We start from the raw sequence: 20,915 nt of genomic DNA on the forward strand, positions 1-20,915 counted from the left end.
GGTTTCTGAAAAACTGGTCAGACCTGGCTGGCCGTGTCATCCTGAAGACTTATGTCAAAGCCTTTAGAAGTTATTGTCCCCAAAGGGAAATTCTTTTTCACAAAAATGTATGAGGGAGAGATAATTTAAACCTGTTTGTAGACCCAGGAAAATTACAGAGTAACTAGCCTGTCCTGTTTATAAGAATGTAGAAGAACTACAAAAGGTACCCAACCTGTTTTTTCATGGGGTCCAAATCCTTTTCACAGCCACACCCAGACACAAGTAGCAGGTACATATGTTTTCCATGAGCAGGAACGACTCAGGAAATATAATCCAGACAAAACTGTTTGATATCAAAACCCAATCTTGTCACCATTTGGCACACAAAGGGTTTATAGGATGGATTATGTTTGAAACAGTTACACTCCGTTGTGTGCTCAATCTGAAACATTTTGAACATTTCTGCTTTTCTACTGCTTTTTAAATGGCCGTAAGCGGAGCTGCGGCTCTGTGTAAACACCCAACTTTGAATAGATATTGACATAAATATCTAAAAATAAAGTTTAGCTTAGTTAGGTTCTTGGCTTCCAAAGACCATGGGCCCCTCAAGTGGCTGGGCCCTAGAAAGCCTTCTTTCTACCCCTTATGGGCGGCCCTGTGTGTGTGTGTCGAACATTTTTAGATATTTTGTCATTATTTTAGGATAATATGAAGATGAAGTGAATGTGATTGGATGGGAGGGAGGGAGGGAGAGAGAGAGGCATACAGAGAGAGAGAGAGAGAGAGGAAGAGTGAGAGAGAGGGAGAGAGAGAGAGAGAGAGAGAGAGAGACGAGACGAGAGAGATCCAGAGAGATCTAGAGCGAGCCAGAGCGAGTGAGTGAGAGAGAGAGAAAAAAATCTGTCTCCAACTTTATCCTGATTTCGTTCCCATATTTCCCAGCGGTTCCTGAACGCGGCTTCGGGCTGTAACTAGCTCTAAGTGAAGATGGCGGACTGTATACGTGTTCCTCCTTTGCTCCTGCTGCTGATGTGCGTCTTATCGTCTTTACGGCCGATTCAAGCAGAAAACAGTGTTGTCGCTAAACTTGCACCAAAAGCTGATATCCTACCGATTGTCCCTGGAGGTCCCCCCGCTCAAGCCGTTGCACTGAACCCGGGATTCAGTGACCAGAAGGCGGCTGCAGCGGCCTCGGTACCTCGGCGAAGGGCTACCGGCTGGAAGTTAGCAGAGGAGGCGGTGTGTAGGGAGGACCTGACCCGCCTTTGCCCTAAACATTCCTGGACCAACAACCTGGCAGTGCTGGAGTGTCTACAGGACAGGAAAGAGGTAAAATAATAATGAAATAGTTGAAGAGGTTTCAAGAAAATATAGCACGCTAGCTGCCACTGTTAGCAAGGCGAGAGCACGTCACACTGAACGCCCGTATAAAATTGCGCAATTAATTTTTTATCGTGTAATATTTAGTACTACACGCCACTTTAAAACACTTTTAATGCATTTTCGTAATCGTAAGGATATCCTCTTCAATTCGGCTTGGTGTAATGTTATTATTTATTTACCATTTGAAAGTGTTTTAACCACTTAAACGATCAAATTTACAGTAGCGCAATTTAACATATTTAATCTCGTTTTCAATACGACACGCAGCTATAACACACTTTCAATACATATTCATAATCGTAAAGATCCAATCTTCAATTCGGCCGAGAGTTATAAAGCAAATTAGACTGTTATTCTTAACATTATGCACGTTTTATACGAGTGCAGTAATCTGATGAAGCGGTGTCTAGATAATATCTGCCCCGTCTCTGCCCCAACCCCTCCTGGAATTTAAACTGACCTTATATTACTGCAGTGTCTACAAGACCGATAAGAGGTTAGAAAATGATAACATTTAGAATAATAATAGTTGTGTTCCTATACTCACGTTAGCTGCCACTGTTATCGAGACGAGAGCACGTCACGCCGAAGCCCAGTCTAAAATTGTGCAGTTTAATTTTTATCATCTGGTTTTTCCCATGACTATGATTATTTGAAACACGTTTAAAACATATTCATAATCTTCAGAATCCCCTCTTTAATTCTGCTTGGTCTAAGGCCGTCGGATATGGCTGTATTTGCTTACAATATGTTAGTTTACTTCACAAACACACACCAGCGCAATTGTATTTCTAGCATCTACTTTTCCAACATGACCCACATTTCTGAGCAAATCGTTAACACTACGGTAGTTGATCGTCGGGGTCTTATCTTCAATTCGGCTTGGTGTAATGCGACAAATGAGACTTCGTTTGTTTAGTTACAATCTGCAAGTTGGACACTGAAATGAATGTTGATTTGTGTCAAAAATATGAGCTGAATTTGCCACAAAAACATAGCTGATAAGTTTTGGTTAGGGTGTTGTCAGGGATATGTAACCCCTTTTAGACCGAACCCCAGTCAAAATGTGCTCAATTTAATGTGGCGTTTTCTATTAGACAACCAGCTTTAAATAAACGTATTTTATTTTAAATACTTTTTTTTTAAGAACACAAACAAACAAGTGAAAAAGCGAACACGCAAACAAAAGACAAAATAAAATAAACAACCAACATGGCATACTATCTACTTAACAGTTTTCTAAGCACTTAAATAAACACAAGTAAATTCCACACTGTTGTAGCAACACACAATCTACCTATCCATCTATAGGATGTACAAGCAGGAAATGCACTAAGGGACTCTGCAGATAATTTATAAATAACTTTCTAAAGTGGATGGTGAAAATTACTTCTTAGAGGTGTAGTCAGTGATTCTGGAGAACGCTTGTTGTCAAAATCACTTTTTGGTCAAAATCAGTGAATATCTCCTCATGATCCACTACCTGTCTGTACTGTGTGTGTGATGGAAAAAAAATATGGTGAACAAATTAATACTGGATTTTTTTTTTCAGTGCTCACACACAGTACAGACAGGTAGTGGATCATGAGGAGATATTCACTGATTTTGACAAAAAAGTGATTTTGACAACAAGTGTTCTCCAGAATCACTGATTAGTATTACACCTTTAAAGGTGAAGTGAGCAATACATGTATGTTAATATACGCGTTGAATCGCAAATCAGAAGAGAGAACGCTACAAACGGGCACGTCTTACTGCCGGTGCACACACAGAGAGCGACAGAGGGGTACATTTTTATGGGCATACAATGGCGGAACAGGTAAAAAAACCTTCCCAATGTCTGTTTTGATGGTTTTTTATCATGTTTTATCGCATTTATCTGAGATGGTGCTAGATAACTCGCTGCTTGAAGACCGCAGTGCATTAATGTGGTGAGGTAGGGACGAGGGAGTGGACTGCTAACTGCAGTCACTGACAGGAAGTTACCATTTAAAAGTACCATTTCGCTCACAGCGCCTTTTTAATACTACCTTTAAGCTGCACTAAACAAGACTGGTGTGACTGTGAACGCAACAGCCCTAATCTCCTTAATCCCTTTTGACTTTAGTGGCGGGGTTCCAAACTAGCCTTTTGATTGGATGATTGTAACCCCATGACTTATTTTAGATACTAACCCTGTGTTCCAAATCACATACTCTTTCTTTATACTACACTACATACTAAAGTACAGAAGAGTTTTACGGCCACGGGAGAGAGAAAAAAAAATCAGATAAGGAAGATTTTTTTTTCTTCATTATTTCGAGAAATGTCAAGAATAAAGACGAATACTCCAAAATGCTATTGGAGTTAGTGCGGCATTTATGTATTTTTCAGCATACTAGAAATTGACGTACATGTATTGGGACGTCCTAAATCTTTTTCGTGCATACTAAATAGTATGGGGATTGGAATGCAGGGTTAATGTACCAGATAGGCAGCTTAAGGTAAGAATTTAGATTTGAAGGTGTAGTCAGTGATTCTGGAGAACGCTTGTTGTCAAAATATTTTTTTGTTGTTGTCAAAATCAGTGAATATCTCCTCATGATCCGCTACCTGTCTGTACTGTGTGTGTGCTGAACAAATTCCAGTGTTAATAAACAGCATGGGCTCTGTAAACAGGCATGTTGCTTGCTAAATTTGCCCCTTTGTTTACATACCAGTTTACAGAGCCTAGGCTATGTATTAAGAGCAGACTTTTTTTTTCAGCTCACACACACACAGTACAGACAGGTAGCGAATCGTGAGGAGGTATTCGTTTGGAAGCAGGATTTTAACCTCATTTAGCACTTTATTTAGTTTTTGCACGTTAAGAGTCTATTTCAAATAGCCTTTGTGGACTCAGACTATTCTGTAATTCACTGTGGATTTTTGAAAAATAAAATGCAAAGGTAATTGAAAGCAGAGTCCTATTTGTCTTTTTATCTTTGCCTTTTGTATTGTTGTTGATCTGAAAATTATCCAACCCGTGACTCAAAAACCGTGACACAATCCGAAGTTCGAACCGTGAGTTGTGTGATCCGTTACACCCCCTACACACACCTACTATTTATTTAAAATGTTGGCAATCTTTTCTAACCTGGTTTAAGTGAATTTTTCCGTTAACTTTGTTCCCTCTTGTACAATAAGCTGTGTGTGTGTGTGTGTGTGTGTGTGTGTGTGTGTGTGTGTGTGTGTGTGTGTGTGTGTGTGTGTGTGTGTGTGTGTGTGTGTGTGTGTGTGTGTGTGTGTGTGTGTGTGTGTGTGTGTGTGTGTGTGTGTGTGTGTGTGTGTGTGTGTGTGTGTGTGTGTGTGTGTGTGTGTGTGTGTGTGTGTGTGTTCTGCTGTGTCAGTCCACAGGTGTTTGTTTACTAAAGGTGGAGAAGGATTGTTATTATAACTCATACGTGACTCATACACAAGTATAACATGCACAGTCTCACACACGCACGCACACACACAAATATAACACATAACACACACACACACAGGACACTAAGTATTTCTGTTGTGACCTTTAGGCTCATTCAGGTTCACCCACTTACTTAAGCCTATTAGCTGCTTAGTACATACACACACACACACACACACACACACACACACACACACACACACACACACACACACACACACACACACACACACACACACACACTGCTCTGCTCACTGAGTCTCCTATAGTGTTTGAAAGTCGTAATGAAATAAAGGGGTGTTGTAAAAAAAAATTGTGTTTCATATCCTCTGTGCTTCGAATTGATTCATAACTTTCCCCCAAAAAATGTTTTTGGGTGTGACATCTGTCCACCTTCTGAGAGCTGCTTTTAGACATGGAGCATTCTTGTGTGTGTGTGTGTGTGTGTGTGTGTGTGTGTGTGTGTGTGTGTGTGTGTGTGTGTGTGTGTGTGTGTGTGTGTGTGTGTGTGTGTGTGTGTGTGTGTGTGTGTGTGTGTGTGTGTGTGTGTGTGTGTGTGTGTGTGTGTGTGTGTGTGTGTGTGTGTGTGTGTGTGTGTGTGTGTGTGTGTGTGTGTGTGTGTGTGTGTGTGTGTGTGTGTGTGTGTGTGTGTGTGTGTGTGTGTGTGTGTGTGTGTGTGTGTGTGTGTGTGTGTGTGTGTGTGTGTGTGTGTCCGTACTGTGTGTGTCCGTACTGTGTGTGTTAGTCTGTCAGTGTGTGTCCGTACTGCCTGTGTGTGTGTGTCCGTACTGTGTGTGTGTGTCTGTACTGTGTGTGTCTGTACTGTGTATGTTAGTCTGTCAGTGTGTGTCCGTACTGCCTGTGTGTGTGTGTCCGTACTGTGTGTGTGTGTCTGTACTGTGTGTGTCCGTACTGTGTGTGTTAGTCTGTCAGTGTGTGTCCGTACTGCCTGTGTGTGTGTCTGTACTGTGTGTGTCCGTACTGTGTGTGTTAGTCTGTCAGTGTGTGTCCGTACTGTGTGTGTGTGTGTGTGTGTCCGTACTGTGTGTGTGTCTGTACTGTGTGTGTGTCTGTACTGTGTGTGTGTCTGTCCTGTGTGTGTCCGTACTGCCTGTGTGTGTGTGTGTCCGTACTCTGTGTGTGTGTCTGTACTGTGTGTGTCTGTACTGTGTGTTTGTGTGTGTGTCCGTACTGTGTGTGTGTGTGTGTGTGTGTGTCCGTACTGTGTGTGTGTCTGTACTGTGTGTGTGTCTGTACTGTGTGTGTGTCTGTCCTGTGTGTGTCCGTACTGCCTGTGTGTGTGTGTGTCCGTACTGTGTGTGTTGGTCTGTCAGTGTGTGTCCGTACTGCCTGTGTGTGTGTGTGTCCGTACTGCCTGTGTGTGTTAGTCTGTCCTGTGTGTGTCTGTACTGTGTGTGTGTGTGTGTCTGTACTGTGTGTGTGTGTGTCTGTACTGTGTGTGTGTGTGTGTGTGTGTGTGTGTGTCCCCGTACTCTGTGTGTGTGGTTTTGTAGACGTGGTCTCAGAGGAAAGAGGAGGTTCTGGTAGATTGAAGGTTTTCACTCCGGCACGTCATCAGCCCAGTCTATGATCTGTTTCCTTTTCTGTGACAAAAAAATGCAAAAAAAAAAACGTGTCATCAAAGGTTAATTCAAATGTTTTATTCATTCGCTTTTCTAATGTGTATTGTGTATTTTAATCTTGCCCCTGTAAAGCACTTTGAGTGGCCTTGTGTCTTTGTGTCTGAATTGTGCTATAGAAATAAGCTTGCCTTGCCATGCCTATATACCAAGGTCCAATATGGTTGCTATCCACTTATCGGATTGACGCTACCTATTTTAAATCCCCCCCAAAAAATTAAAAAATCTAAAATGCTTTGTGTGTGCAGGGAGATCTAGTTCAGTCTTTTCTACTTTATAGAGTATTTGTAATATAATATAAATAGAAGCGGTCTCTAATATTTTGTAAGAGGAGTACGTTAAAATATGCAACCTGTGAAAATCGCCAATATATGAAAACTAAATTAGAAAGATAACGGATTTCCTTTTTGGTGTGGCCTAACACTCAAAAATCTTAATGCATCTTCCTACCAATTTTAATGCACCCTGACCCTAGCTTATTTATACTGCATTGTTATTCCCGAAAGCTTTCTTTTGGCCTATGGGAGTCCACTTTGTGAGACTTCAGAACAATCATGACAGATCGCAATTTTCACCGCCATGTTCCCCCCGTTTCTGAGCGTGTCTTAGCCCCTCAAAAGTGTGTTTTGAAGAGTAAGAAATTAGAAAAATTGGGGAAAAACAATGATATAGTATTTACAACCCTCATCTTGCCAAAGTGAAAGTCACATGTGTCCTATGTTTACTTTCTGTTCTATTGTTCTATTTTAAATAACCGCTCTATAAATAATTTATAGAGCGGTTAAACCTGTAATACCGGTGGTTTTATCTTGCACCTGAAGGCAGCATTGTGTTTGTTTGTAGAGTCAACAGTCCGTGTCAACACAGTGAAATGGACCAAATCGCCCCAACGTACTGTAGCTATAGCAACATGCCAGTTTACAGAGCCTAGGCACCAGATATTTATTTTCAGCGTACACACACAGTACAGACAGGTAGCGGATCATGAGGAGATATTCACTGATTATGACAAAAAAGTGTTTTTGACAACAAGCGTTCTCCAGAATCACTGACTACACTTTTTTTTTTATATATATATATATTTTGGCATTTTTATGCTTTATTGATAGTGAAGAGACAGAGTTGAAATGGGGCAGAGAGGGGAGTGACATGCAGAGAACGACCGCGGGCTGGAATCGAACCCGGGTCCGCCGCTGGCCGAGGCCCATGGGGGGGGGGGGGGACGCCCTACCAACTGAGCTAAGGGCGCCCCACTGACTACACCTTTTAAACAGACAGAAAACAACACAAGTATTCTCTTCATTGTAAATGTATTGGAACTATTCAGAACCTTTTATAAAAACAGACTCCACCTTTAATCTGACCCCAGAGCAGCTGTTAGAAGAGGGAATAAACCAACACAGCAGACACACCCGCTCACATACTTCAGTCAGACTGTAACACTGTAACGGCCCTTCTGTTGTTCACTGATGTTTCTATAAAAAAACTGTGTCTTAATGTAATAGGCTGCAGCTAAATTAAACTTAATCAGGTTTCCTCACAAGGAGAAAAAGCTGTTGAGCTATAATTGGAAAAAAATTACTGTTTCAAAGAGTGATTGAAAGATAATTTTTTTTAAAGATAATTTTTTGGCATTTTCAAGCTTTACTAGACAGTACAGAGTAGAGAGAGAGAGAGAGAGAGAGAGAGGGGGGAGGATGACCTGCAGTAAAGGTCCACGGGTCGGATTTGAACCCGCGACCACTGCAACAAAGGCCGGAGCCAATATGGTACGCGCTCTATCCACTACGCCACCGGAGCGCGATTGAAAGATTTCTAACACATTCTAAAGCTGGACTGAGCGCGTTCAGAACAGGGGTTTTCCCATCATGTGTCCAGTTAAAGATATCTCTGTGGTATTTTAACCAGTTGAGAGGAGAGAGGAAATGGGGAGAGAGAGAGAGAGAGAGAGGGAGGGAGAGGGGGATGACACACACACACCCCTCCTATTGAGTAGAAAATACTTTCTTATGTTTGAAAAAGAAACCTCTGAACCAGCTTACATTTGTAATTGTGGTGTTGTCGGTCAGTCTTGGTCATATTTCCAGCACCACATATATATTTATATTTATTTATTTTCTGTATCGCTGATTCAGCTGCTGTCTGTAACATCATTTACTGTCTGTGTGAGGAGCAGTGTGACACGTGTGTGTGAGATGCTCCATAAATAGAACACACACACACAGATGTGCGCGCACACACACACACAAGCAGATGTGCGCACACATAGACACACACACACAGATGCGCGCACACAAGTCAAAAGAACACAAGAACACACACACACCACATAGAGAGACACTCATACAAAGATGTGTACACACACACACACACACACACACACACACACACACAAACAAAGATGCACACACACACACACACACACACACACACACACACACACACACACACACTCTATTCCTGGCCCATGCTGCGGCTACCATGTGGTAAACAGTCAGAAACTCTTGGGCCAGCTGTAGAGAGCTGTGATTTGAAACACACACACACACACACACACACACACACACACACACACACACACACACACACACACACACACACACACACTCTGCTCCATTGGGAATAGGTCAGTGATGATTTTGGGTCTCTGTGTGTTCAAAGGGGAGGGGCGGCTGTTGGTTCACCTCAGGTCAACGGAGCGCAGCAGGGACATATTTGTGGCCACAGAAGTCTAGAGTTAGGTGTGTGTGTGTGTGTGTGTGTGTGTGTGTGTGTGTGTGTGTGTGTGTGTGTGTGTGTGTGTGTGTGTGTGTGTGTGTGTGTGTGTGTGTGTGTGTGTGTGTGTGTGTGTGTGTGTGTGTGTGTGTGTGTGTGTGTGTGTGTGTGTGTGTGTGTGTGTGTGTGTGTGTGTGTGTGTGTGTGTGTGTGTGTGTGTGTGTGTGTGTGTGTGTGTGTGTGTGTGTGTGTGTGTGTGTGTGTGTGTCCTACTGCACCTCCTCCTTTAAACAGATGTTTAAACACTGGTGGAGGAACTCAGATCATTTAGTAAAATAAAATTACCAACAATATACAGCAATGTAAAAATAAAGTTTCTTCAGGGCTTTTTTTAATATCATTTTTTGGACATTTTCAAGCTTTATTAGACAGTACAAAGTTGAAATGGGGAGACAGAGAGAGAGAGAGAGAGAGAGAGAGAGGGGGGGGGGATGACCTGCAGTAAAGGTCCACGGGTCGGATTAGAACCCGCGACCACTGCAACGAAGGCCGGAGCCAATATGGTACACGCTCTATCCACTACATCACCAGAGCACCCCCGCAGGCCAGCACTGTTCAATTTTTAGATTTTTTGTCTATTTATCTTCCATTACATGTTCATTTAGGCATTTATTTGACTAGACCTGGTCTGTTTGTGTCTCTGGACACAGTGTAGCCCACTGATTAATTAAATTCAGAGGAAAAACACCACCGCGCAATAAACTCTACGGCACTGTTCACTTATTTTTGGTACCCTTTCCAACTTTTGACACAGGAAATGCATTGCGCCTTGAAGAACAACACACACAGCCTCTTCATGAATTCACAAACGTTTGGAGAAATGATTTTCAAACCTTAAAGTTTTAACCCTCTTTTCTCTCTCTGCTTTTCTTTCAGGAAACTGAGATCGCTGCTGAATGCAATCATGTAAGTATCTATGTACACTTCCAACACTCACTCACTCACTCACTCACTCACTCACTCACTCACTCACTCACTCACTCACTCACTCACTCACTCACTCACTCACTCACTCACTCACTCACTCACTCACTCACTCACTCACTCACTCACTCACTCACTCACTCACTCACTCACTCTCACACCAATTGTCTAGTCAAGTCAAGTTTATTTATATAGCACATTTATCACCGTAGAGACAGACCAAAAGAAACTGTAAAAACAATAGACACAAATACATCATCAAATAACATGTAAAAAGTCATATTAAAAGTAAACTTTAAAGCTGCAGTGTGTAGAATTTTGGGTTTTATTTCCTAGCAGACTTTGTAGAAAGTAATTATAATATCCATAAGTACATTTAATTTAGTGCATAGTAGCTGAAAAAAAATTTTTTAATAATTTTTTTTTCACTTAGAAAGGGTCTCTCATATATGTCCATATTTCTGCATATTTTGGACCAAGGCCTAGTGCCGTCATCTTGAAAGTGTCATAGTTGGAATGTCATCATGTGCATTGTTTAAAATGTAGAATTGTTCTTGTCCTTGAAGGCCACTGTAGCTTCTGTTATTATTTGAAAGGGTTGGGGTTACCCAGGGAGTGTTGCATTCTAGAACTTTGTAGAACTTTCTTGATGGTGTCATATTACACACTGCACCTTTAAGATATCATAAAGTATACCTAAAATAACTAGTACTTACTTAGCCTGGTGTAAGGGCCCTCTTACAGTCCCTATTCTAAACTGGGTCTGCATCCGTTAACAGTGTTACATCTGTTTCCTCTCTGGGGTGTGAAGCAGGAAAGTTTTAGGATGTTAAAGTTTCCTGTTGACTAAATATGAACGGTGCTGTGAACAAGTTTGGATACAAAACCATATCACCATATCACCATGGCAAAATATAGAAATTCCCTGCCAAGGACTCTGTCATGCTTTGTGCTTTTATCACTGTCAGTCACAGTAGATGTACTTTTATTTATAAGAGAAATATTTTCAAATGAGAGTACAAATATGAAATCATAAATAACTGATTTTTAAAAGTCATGTTTTGGATTTTTGTCAATATAATCTTTTCTGTGATTCGCCTGTGAAAATTTCCGAGAAATTCAAGTGTCTTCTGTTGTGTGTGTGTGTGTGTGTGTGTGTGTGTGTGTGTGTGTCTACGTGTGTGTGTGTGTGTGTCTACGTGTGTGTGTGTGTGTGTGTGTTAATCCCTGTGTTTTCCTGTCTCTCTCCTCCAGTTGCTGTGGAACTACAAATTGAACCTGACGACCGACCCAAAGTTTGAGTCTGTGGCCGTTGAAGTCTGTAAGACGACCATCTCTGAGGTGAGTCGCTAAGTTAGTAAGAGACACTGAACCCTAAACTGCTCCCGATAGTTAGCCTGCTATCGGTGTATGAACGTGTGTGTGAATGGTAACGTGGGAAAGGAAAACAGGTCTCCCTTGAAAAAGAGTCTCCGGTCTCAATGGGATTTACATGTAGAAATAAAGGTTAAAAAAATTGGGGCGACTGTGGCTCAGGTGGTAGAGCGGGTCGGCCGATGATCAAAGGGTTGGCGGTTCGATCCCCGCCCTGCCACCTGTGTCAAGGTTGTTGTGTCCTTGGGCAAGACACTTCACCCACCTTGCCTCGTGTGAATGTCGATAGTTAGCTGCTGCTATAGGTGTATGAATGTGTGTGTGAATGGTAACGTGGGAAAGGAAAACAGGTCTCCCTTGTAAAAGAGTCTCCGGTCTCAATGGGATTTACCTGTAGAAATAAAGGTTAGAAAACAAAAATGAAAACATAGAATAATATATATGAATAATAATATATGAAATAAACAGTGTGGTGTCGCTGTCTTTTTTCTCTTGTTTCAGATTAAAGAAAAAAAATGCCAAAAAGTATTTTTTTTATTAAAGGTGCAGTGTGTAATATGACATCATCAAGTAAGTTCTAGAAAGTTCTAGAATGCAACGCTCCCTGGGTAACCCCAACCCTTTAGAATAATAACAGAAGCTACAGTGGCCTTCAAGGACAAGAACAATTCTAAATTTTAAACAATGCACCTGATGACATTCCAACTATGACTCTTTCAAGATGGCGGCACTAGGCCTTGGTCCAAAATATGCAGAGATATGGACATATATGAGACCCTTTCTAAGGGAAAAAATAAATAATTAAAAAAAGAAATTCAGCTATTATGCACTAAATTAAATGTACTTGTGGATATTATAATTACTTTCTACAAAATCTGCTAGGAAATAAAACCCAAAATTCTACACACTGCAGCTTTAGTACAGTGTTATGTCGTTTCCCATTGTCTTGTTCCAGATTAAAGAATGTGCTGCGGAGGAGTTGGGCAAAGGCTTCCTGGTTTCATGTCTGGTGGATCACCGTAGCAACATCACAGACTACCAGTGTAACCAGTACATCACCAAGATGGCCACCATTGTCTTCAGCGACTTCCGGCTCATCTGTGGATTCATGGACCAGTGTAAAGAGGACATCAACTCTCTGCACTGTGGAAGCATCAGTACGGGGGAGAAGGTAAGGTGGATGGACAGACAGACAGACAGACAGACAGACAGACCAGTGTAGGGAGGACATCAACTCTCTGCACTGTGGAAGCATCAGTACGGGGGAGAAGGTAAGATGGATGGATAGATGGATGGATAGGCAGATGGACGGATGGATAGACAGACAGACAGATGGATGGATGGATAGATGGATAGATAGACGGACGGATGGATGGATGGATGGATGGATGGATGGATGGATGGATGGATGGATGGATGGATGGATGGATGGATGTATAGATAGATAGATAGATGGATAGATAGACAGACGGATGGATAGATGGACAGACAGACAGAGAATAGTTTTAATTTACGTTCCAAACAGCAGATGTTTCCAGATTTTGCTGCAGCCCTTGAACCTTCATCACTGATTCCACAAACCCCATAAAATGCGTCTAGGCTTACGACTGATAGTCCAGCAGATAGGTGCAATATATGAAGGAATTGTGCTTTTGATGATACAAACAACATGAGCTTTGGCACACTCTTAGAGCATGGCCTTCAAGCATCTTCCTTAGGACATGCTCTTAACAGTGTGCCAAAGCTCATGTGACAATCCAATCATGCCATCGGTGTATGAGTGTGTGTGTGTGTGTGTGTGTGTATGTGTATGAATGGGTGAATGTGGTAAGAAATCTAAAGCGCTTGGGGGCTGAGAAAATTGGCTAAAAAGGGCTATATAAGTCAAGTCCATTTACCATTTATCTATCATGTTTGTATCATCAAAAGCACAATGCATTCACATATCTGCTGGACTATGGGTTGGAAGTAGAAAAATCATTTTATCCAGAGCGAATGGATCTGCTCTGTAGTTGTTCCTGAGCTGCTCATCTCGTTAGATACGCGGGTTATTATCTGACGTCACGTTGGTGCAAGTAACCCTCCCAGACTAATGCTTTATACATCAGAGGAGAACACAGGCCAGTTTAGAATCTAGAATGTGTCATGGCTGCTTCTGGGGATGTCCATGGTTAACCGTTTAACTGTTACTGCTACGAGGAACTTTTATATATTTCTGAAACAGTCTAATTTTTCCTCTGATGATCATACATTTCATGTAACAGCAAACGAGACTATCAGTGCAAAGAATGCTATTTTTATATTGTTTTTCTAGATGCCTTTGTCATGGGTATACGCTCACCCAGGAACAACAGCTGGCGTAGTAAAAACACTACTGCTTATGTCCAAAGGGGGCGCTAGAATTAACACACTGAAAGTTCCTCGGAGCATATTTAAATCTGGTTCTAGGTATGTCCATGGTTAACATCAGAGGGGAGAGCAGGGAAGGTCAATTTTCATGAATCCATCATAACTGGTACCCTGGTTCTACCAGACCATTGTACTTCATTTAGCCTGGTTCTACCAGACCATTGTACTTCATTTCATTTGTACAGAAGGTCTGGAATCGCTCAATTGACAAACGTTAACTCACTTGAGGGCGGGTGTCTGTTGAAGTTTAAAACTATTGGATCTGCCCAGTGCCACTCTGGATCTGCCAACCAATCGCATAACGTTTGGTCGTGACGTATGTCATGCGCCGGCTTCTGACTACAACTGGAACTGGTGCACGTCATTGATCTAAAGTATTTGGTTTCATTTCTTGTTTCTTTGTGTGTGTGTGTGTGTGTGTGTGTGTGTAGGACATCCACTCCCAGGGCGAGGTGATAGCGTGCCTGGAGAAGGGTTTGGTGCGCGAGGCGGAGGAGCAGCCGGGGGCTAAGCCAATCAGAGACGAGTGTAAGAAAAGCATCATGAGGGTCGCCGAGCTGTCGTCGGACGATTTCCACCTGGACAGATACCTCTACTTCGCCTGCAGGGAGGACAGGGAGCGCTTCTGTGAAAACGTAAGGAACAGACGGACTCACTCACTCACTCACTCACACTATAGACAGACAGACAGACACACACACACACACACACACACACACACCTCATTGACCGATGAGGTAATGGAAAGAAAGAGAGAGAGAGACCTTGACAGTAAAAATGAACGTCATAGTTGTGAGTCGTGCTGTTGTGTTTATGTTTTAAAGGAATACTTCACCCATACAGAACCGGCGGTCTACCATTATAAAATCACTGTTATAATATAATGAATGAGGTTTTTCTTCCCTCAGTCTTCCCTCAGACTTCCCTTGGCCCAGCTGTCCTGTTAATCCTAACCCTACATTTTCCCATGTGTGACATCACACATGGGAAAATGTAGGGTTAGGATTAACAGGACATGTAGGGTTAGACAGTGAGACCATAAAACACTCTTTCTGCCTTTTCTCAGGCTAGGATGAACCGATTTCTAAAATGTTTGCACATTTATACTACATAGGATCTCAGAGTTCAATACACCTTCATATTTCCACCGGTGAAGTAGGTCTTTAATGGTTTATACTTCTCTTTTCAGACGCTGGCCGGTGAAGGACGAGTTTACAAATGTCTCTTCAACCACAAGTTTGAGGAAGCCATGACAGAGAGGGTGAGACGGGGTCACTACGACATGTGTTTCTTCAAGAGAAATATTTTTGTATTTTTACTGGATAAGTCTAGAACATTGACTTGAGCATTTATAGTAAATTTTTTTACTTTATTTTTATTTTTATTAATTTTTAAATAAACATAGAAAGCTCCATACATTTTCAAATGCTTATCTTAGTGGTTGTGTATAATAGCAGAAGGTTCAGACAGAGGGTTTTAATTAAAAGCATGAAAAATGCAACAACAAAAATACCTTTTTTAAGAATAAAAAAAATTACATTATTTTACATTTGATAATTATCATTAAAGGGAATCAGAAACGTTGCTTTTGTTTTGTTTGCTGTAGCAAAACTAAAGCAATATTACATGTTGGTCATATTCACAAAAAGGAACTGACATTTTTGCTTTTGAGACAGATTCAGTCAAAAAATTTATTTTGTGTGTGTGTGTTTGTGAACCACTGTCTCATATTTAAACTTGCTTTTGGTGTGTGTCTGTCTGTCTGTCTGTCTGTCTGTCTGTCTGTCTGTCTGTCTGTCTGTCTGTCTTTGTTTCAGTGTCGCGAGGCATTGACCACGCGTCAGAAGCTAATAGCTCAGGACTATAAGGTTAGCTACTCGTTAGCCAAAGCCTGTAAGTCTGACCTGAGGAAGTACCGCTGCTCTGCTGATAGCAACATGCCGCGCGCCAGAGAGGCCAGGCTGTCCTATCTACTGCTGTGTCTGGAGTCTGCTGTGCACAGAGGTAAGAAGAAGGAACACATTTTTAGACAGACATAGACAGACAGACAGACAGACAGACAGACAGACACACAGACTACTAACGTCCTCCTTCCTACATACTCAACATGTACAGTACATACTAAAAGCCCTACTAACGTCCTCAATCCTACATACTCAACATGTACAGTACATACTACATACTAAAAGCCCTACTAACGTCCTCCCTCCTACATACTCGACATGTACAGTACATACTACATACTAAAAGCCCTACTAACGTCCTCCCTCCTACATACTCAACATGTATATACTACATACTAAAAGCCCTACTAACGTCCTCCCTCCTACATACTCAACATGTACAGTACATACTAAAAGCCCTACTAACGTCCTCCCTCCTACATACTCAACATGTACAGTACATACTAAAAGCCCTACTAACCTCCTCCCTCCTACATACTCAACATGTAAAGTACATACTACATACTAAAAGCCCTACTAACGTCCTCCCTCCTTCATACTCAACATGTACAGTACATACTACATACTAAAAGCCCTACTAACGTCCTCCCTCCTACATACTCAACATGTACAGTACATACTACATACTAAAAGCCCTACTAACGTCCTCCCTCCTACATACTCAACATGTACAGTACATACTACATACTAAAAGCCCTACTAACGTCCTCCCTCCTACATACTCAACATGTACAGTACATACTACATACTAAAAGCCCTACTAACGTCCTCCCTCCTACATACTCAACATGTACAGTACATACTAAAAGCCCTACTAACGTCATCCCTCCTACATACTCAACATGTACAGTACATACTACATACTAAAAGCCCTACTAACGTCCTCCCTCCTACATACTCAACATGTACGGTACATACTACATACTAAAAGCCCTACTAATGTCCTACATACTCAACATGTACAGTACATACTACATACTAAAAGCCCTACTAACGTCCTACATACTCAACATGTACAGTACATACTACATACTAAAAGCCCTACTAACGTCCTACATACTCAACATGTACAGTACATACTACATACTAAAATACATACTAAAAGCTCTACTAACGTCCTACATACTCAACATGTACAGTACATACTACATACTAAAATACATACTAAAAGCCCTACTAACGTCCTCCCTCCTACATACTCAACATGTACAGTACATACTAAAAGCCCTACTAACGTCCTCCCTCCTACATACTCAACATGTACATACTAAAAGCCCTACTGACGTCCTCCCTCCTACATACTCAACATGTACAGTACATACTACAGTCTTCTTTACGATAAAATGGGGAAGTTAAGGTTTAACCACAGATGGTTTGAAAAGAACCCTGACTCATTGTGGTTAGAAGCCTGTGGTCGGAATCCGGATATGAAAACTACAGAAGCAAACTGCTGCTGAATGTAATATATGTTTTAAACCTGCAGTGTGTAGAATTTTGGGTTTTATTTCCTAGCAGATTTTGTAGAAAGTAATTATAATATCCATAAGTACATTTAATTTAGTGCATAATAGCTGAATTTTTTTTTTTTAAATTGATTTATTTTTCCCTTAAAAAGGGTCTCATATATGTCCATATTTCTGCATATTTTGGACCAAGGCCTAGTGCCGCCATCTTGAAAGTGTCATAGTTGGAATGTCATCAGGTGCATTGTTTAAAATTTAGAATTGTTCTTGTCCTTGAAGGCCACTGTAGCTTCTGTTATTATTCGAAAGGGGTGGCGTTACCCAGGGAGCGTTGCATTCTAGAACTTTGTAGAACTTTCTTGATGATGTCATATTACACACTGCACCTTTAGGTGCAGTGTGTAATATGACGTCATCAAGACGTCATCAAGAAAAAACAGTTACAGGTAGAGTTTGGTAGATTTAAGATAGTTTGTTTAAATTGGTTAAAGGATATGAAGTTGTATGAATGTAATGTATGTTTTAAAACGTGGGTGGATGGGGATCAAGGCGGTGGAATCACACATCTAGCGCCCCCTCCAGGCCTGGAACATCCATTACTATAAAAACTCACCCAATCCCTGTATGTCAGTCTGTCAGATCATCATTAATCCCTCGTCATAGATTTTACAGGTCACGCCACAGACCACTTGGGATTACAAGTAACTTGAAAAATGTACCTATTATGTGTAATAGGTCAATTGTGTTGGACCACCCCGCTGTTGATAACCTGGACATGAGCATATCAAAGCTAAACTCACCAAACATCCTCAAAACAAGAAAGGGTTTGGGTTTTCTTCACTTAAACATAAGAAGTTTGCTTCAGCACAATAAACTAGACCATGTTAACATCTTAGTATCTCAGGCTGACCCAGATGTCTTGGTTCTGACTGAATCATGGTTGAAGAGCAGTACACATGACTCTATGGTGGCAATAAATGATTATAGTTTATTCAGAATAGACAGGACCACACGGGGTGGGGGAGTGGCTGTCTATGTTAAATCACATTATTCTGTATCATTACTACATGCTGTCTCTGTTCGAAGCTGCTTTGAATTTATTGCTTTGGAATTGTCTTTATCATCCAATGATTGTTTTGTTGTAATTGGTGTGTACAGGCCCCCTTCAGCAGTAAATAGCTCCTTGAGTGAGCTAGCACATTTAATCTCTCCATATGTAAATAGAGAGGTCATTATGATGGGTGATTTTAACATTGACTGGCTTTCTGGTGCCTCTGAACCTTTTAAAGAAATATGTAGCAACCTAAATCTTACACAAATAATAACTGAGCCCACAAGACCAAATCTAAAAAACCCAGCAAAATCAACTTTGATCGATTTAATATTATCAAATCAAAGCAATAAAATAGTTTCTGCTGGTGTCTTTGAGCTTGGAATCAGTGATCACTGCCCGGTGGCCTGTATCAGAAGTATTCATCTTAAAAAATCTCAACCCAAAATCATCATTAAGCGTAATTTTAAAGGTTTTAACGAGCAAGCATTTTTAAATGAACTCTATCAAAGTGACATTCATCTCACAAGTGAAATATCTGATGTGGAATTGGCCTTAGAATTTTTCACCAATACTTTCTCCTCCATTTTGAACAAGCATGCACCCCTTAAAAAGCACAGAGTAAAAAATAGATCAAACCCCTGGTTCACAAATGAATTGTCCGATATATTTGCAGAGAGAAATAAAGCATGGTCCCTAGCTAGACGCTCTGGTGAAAACTCCAAGTGGACTGCTTTCAGACAAATCAGAAATAGGTGCATATCCATGGTTAGGAAAGCTAAATCAGACTACTACCTCGAACTAATTTCAAACTGCTACTCCAACCCTGCACTATTTTGGAAGGCTGTGAATTATAACAAAAACAATTCTAGCACTGTTCCCAGTCAGTTAAAAATAAATGATCATATTTTAAATGATCAGAAAGAAATTGGTTTAGCTTTCAATAAACACTTTATAGCTGCTGGTAAACTCTTTCACAATGGAGTATCTACGCCTTCTACGCCTACCACCACGAGAAATAAAAATAGCATACCACCTGTCTCTAAAACTCCTCTTTTCAGCCTTGTTCAAGTCCCAACAAGTATTGTTGTAGATGCGCTTCTTGCCATCAACCCCAGGAAGTACATGGGAGAGGACAATTTGGACCCATTTTCAATAAATCTCTCTGCACTTATCATATCAAAACAAATAACCCATATTTTTAATCTTTCCATCTCTTCTGGTATTGTTCCTAAAGTCTGGAAAAAAGCTCACGTCATTCCATTACATAAAGGGGGTGACAAAAGTGATCTTAACAATTACAGGCCAATTTCCAAACTCCCATGCCTGGCAAAAATTCTAGAATCAGTCATTAATACTCAGTTGAAATCCTTTTTATCCAGTGCTTCCATTTTGAGTCCATTTCAATCTGGTTTTAGGGCAGGCCACAGTACTATATCTGCTGTCACTTTGGTCTTAGACAACATTGTTACAGCTATCGATAAAAAAATGCACTGTGCAGCACTTTTTGTTGATCTGTCAAAAGCTTTTGATACTTTAGATCACCATTTGCTTTTAGAGAGGCTGCATGAAATTGGTTTTGATTATTCTACATGTAGCTGGTTTAGGGACTATCTCTCTGATAGACAGCAGTCAGTTAAGCTGGGAAGCTACCAAACTGAGTTTTTAACAGTTACAAATGGTGTTCCGCAGGGCTCAATTTTAGGTCCAGTCCTATTCACAATTTACATCAATAACATTGTTTCATCACTACAAAACTGCCATGCCCATTTGTATGCTGACGACACTGTACTGTATTGCATTTCTGATTCAGTGCAACAATCTGTTCAGAACCTACAGAGCTCTTTTAACACCCTGCAGAACTGTCTAGTGGATCTCAGGCTTGTCCTTAATATAGAAAAAACAAAATATATGTGCTTTTCCAGAGCAAGAATTACACATTTTAATGATCTTATTATTCACACAAATAATGGATCTCATATTGAAAGAGTCACTGAATATAAATATCTTGGCATCTGGATAGATGAAAAACTCTCTTTTACATTTCACATAAAAAATCTTGTCTGTCGTCTGCGACAAAAGATTGGATATTTTTATAGGAATAAAGCCACCTTCCCGTTGTTCAGTAGGAAAAGGATTATTGAGGCAGTTTTTATGTCTGTCCTTGATTACGGTGATGTGGTTTATCGGCATGCATCTCGTTCATGCCTTAAACTCCTAGACTCTGTATTTCACTCTGCTTTGAGATTCATTACAGGAGATGCTTATGATACACACCATTGTGTTTTATATGAAAAGGTTGGGTGGTCCTCCCTTAAGGAGAGACGTGATGCACATTGGCATATTTTTATATATAAAGCTCTGACTGGAAAGCTACCACTATATTTGACAGAAATGCTGCTTATTTCAGATGGGCTTTATCAAACCCGCTCAACTGACATGCTCATGTTATATGTCCCCTATGCCCGGTCTGAGCTTGGTAAAACCGCTTTTAGCCATAGTGCCCCTGACTCCTGGAACAGC

At 40.9% G+C, this 20,915-nt stretch overlaps 1 protein-coding gene across 1 annotated transcript in view; it reads left to right on the forward strand.

The window, feature by feature from the left end:
• Positions 1–969: 969 nt before the first annotated feature.
• glg1a (golgi glycoprotein 1a) overlaps positions 970–20,915 on the forward strand; it is a gene marked incomplete at its 5' end in the record, with an annotated part of 41,640 nt that continues 21,694 nt past the window's right edge. The window contains 7 exons of the mRNA XM_080027873.1: positions 970–1,311; positions 10,084–10,113; positions 11,386–11,472; positions 12,461–12,676; positions 14,346–14,549; positions 15,104–15,175; positions 15,732–15,918. Of these exons, the coding sequence (XP_079883999.1) occupies positions 970–1,311; positions 10,084–10,113; positions 11,386–11,472; positions 12,461–12,676; positions 14,346–14,549; positions 15,104–15,175; positions 15,732–15,918 (1,138 nt within the window). The remainder of the gene's footprint in view (positions 1,312–10,083; positions 10,114–11,385; positions 11,473–12,460; positions 12,677–14,345; positions 14,550–15,103; positions 15,176–15,731; positions 15,919–20,915) is intronic.

The sequence above is a fragment of the Ammodytes marinus genome (assembly GCF_949987685.1).
Source record: "Ammodytes marinus genome assembly, chromosome: 5".
NCBI lineage: Eukaryota > Metazoa > Chordata > Actinopteri > Uranoscopiformes > Ammodytidae > Ammodytes > Ammodytes marinus.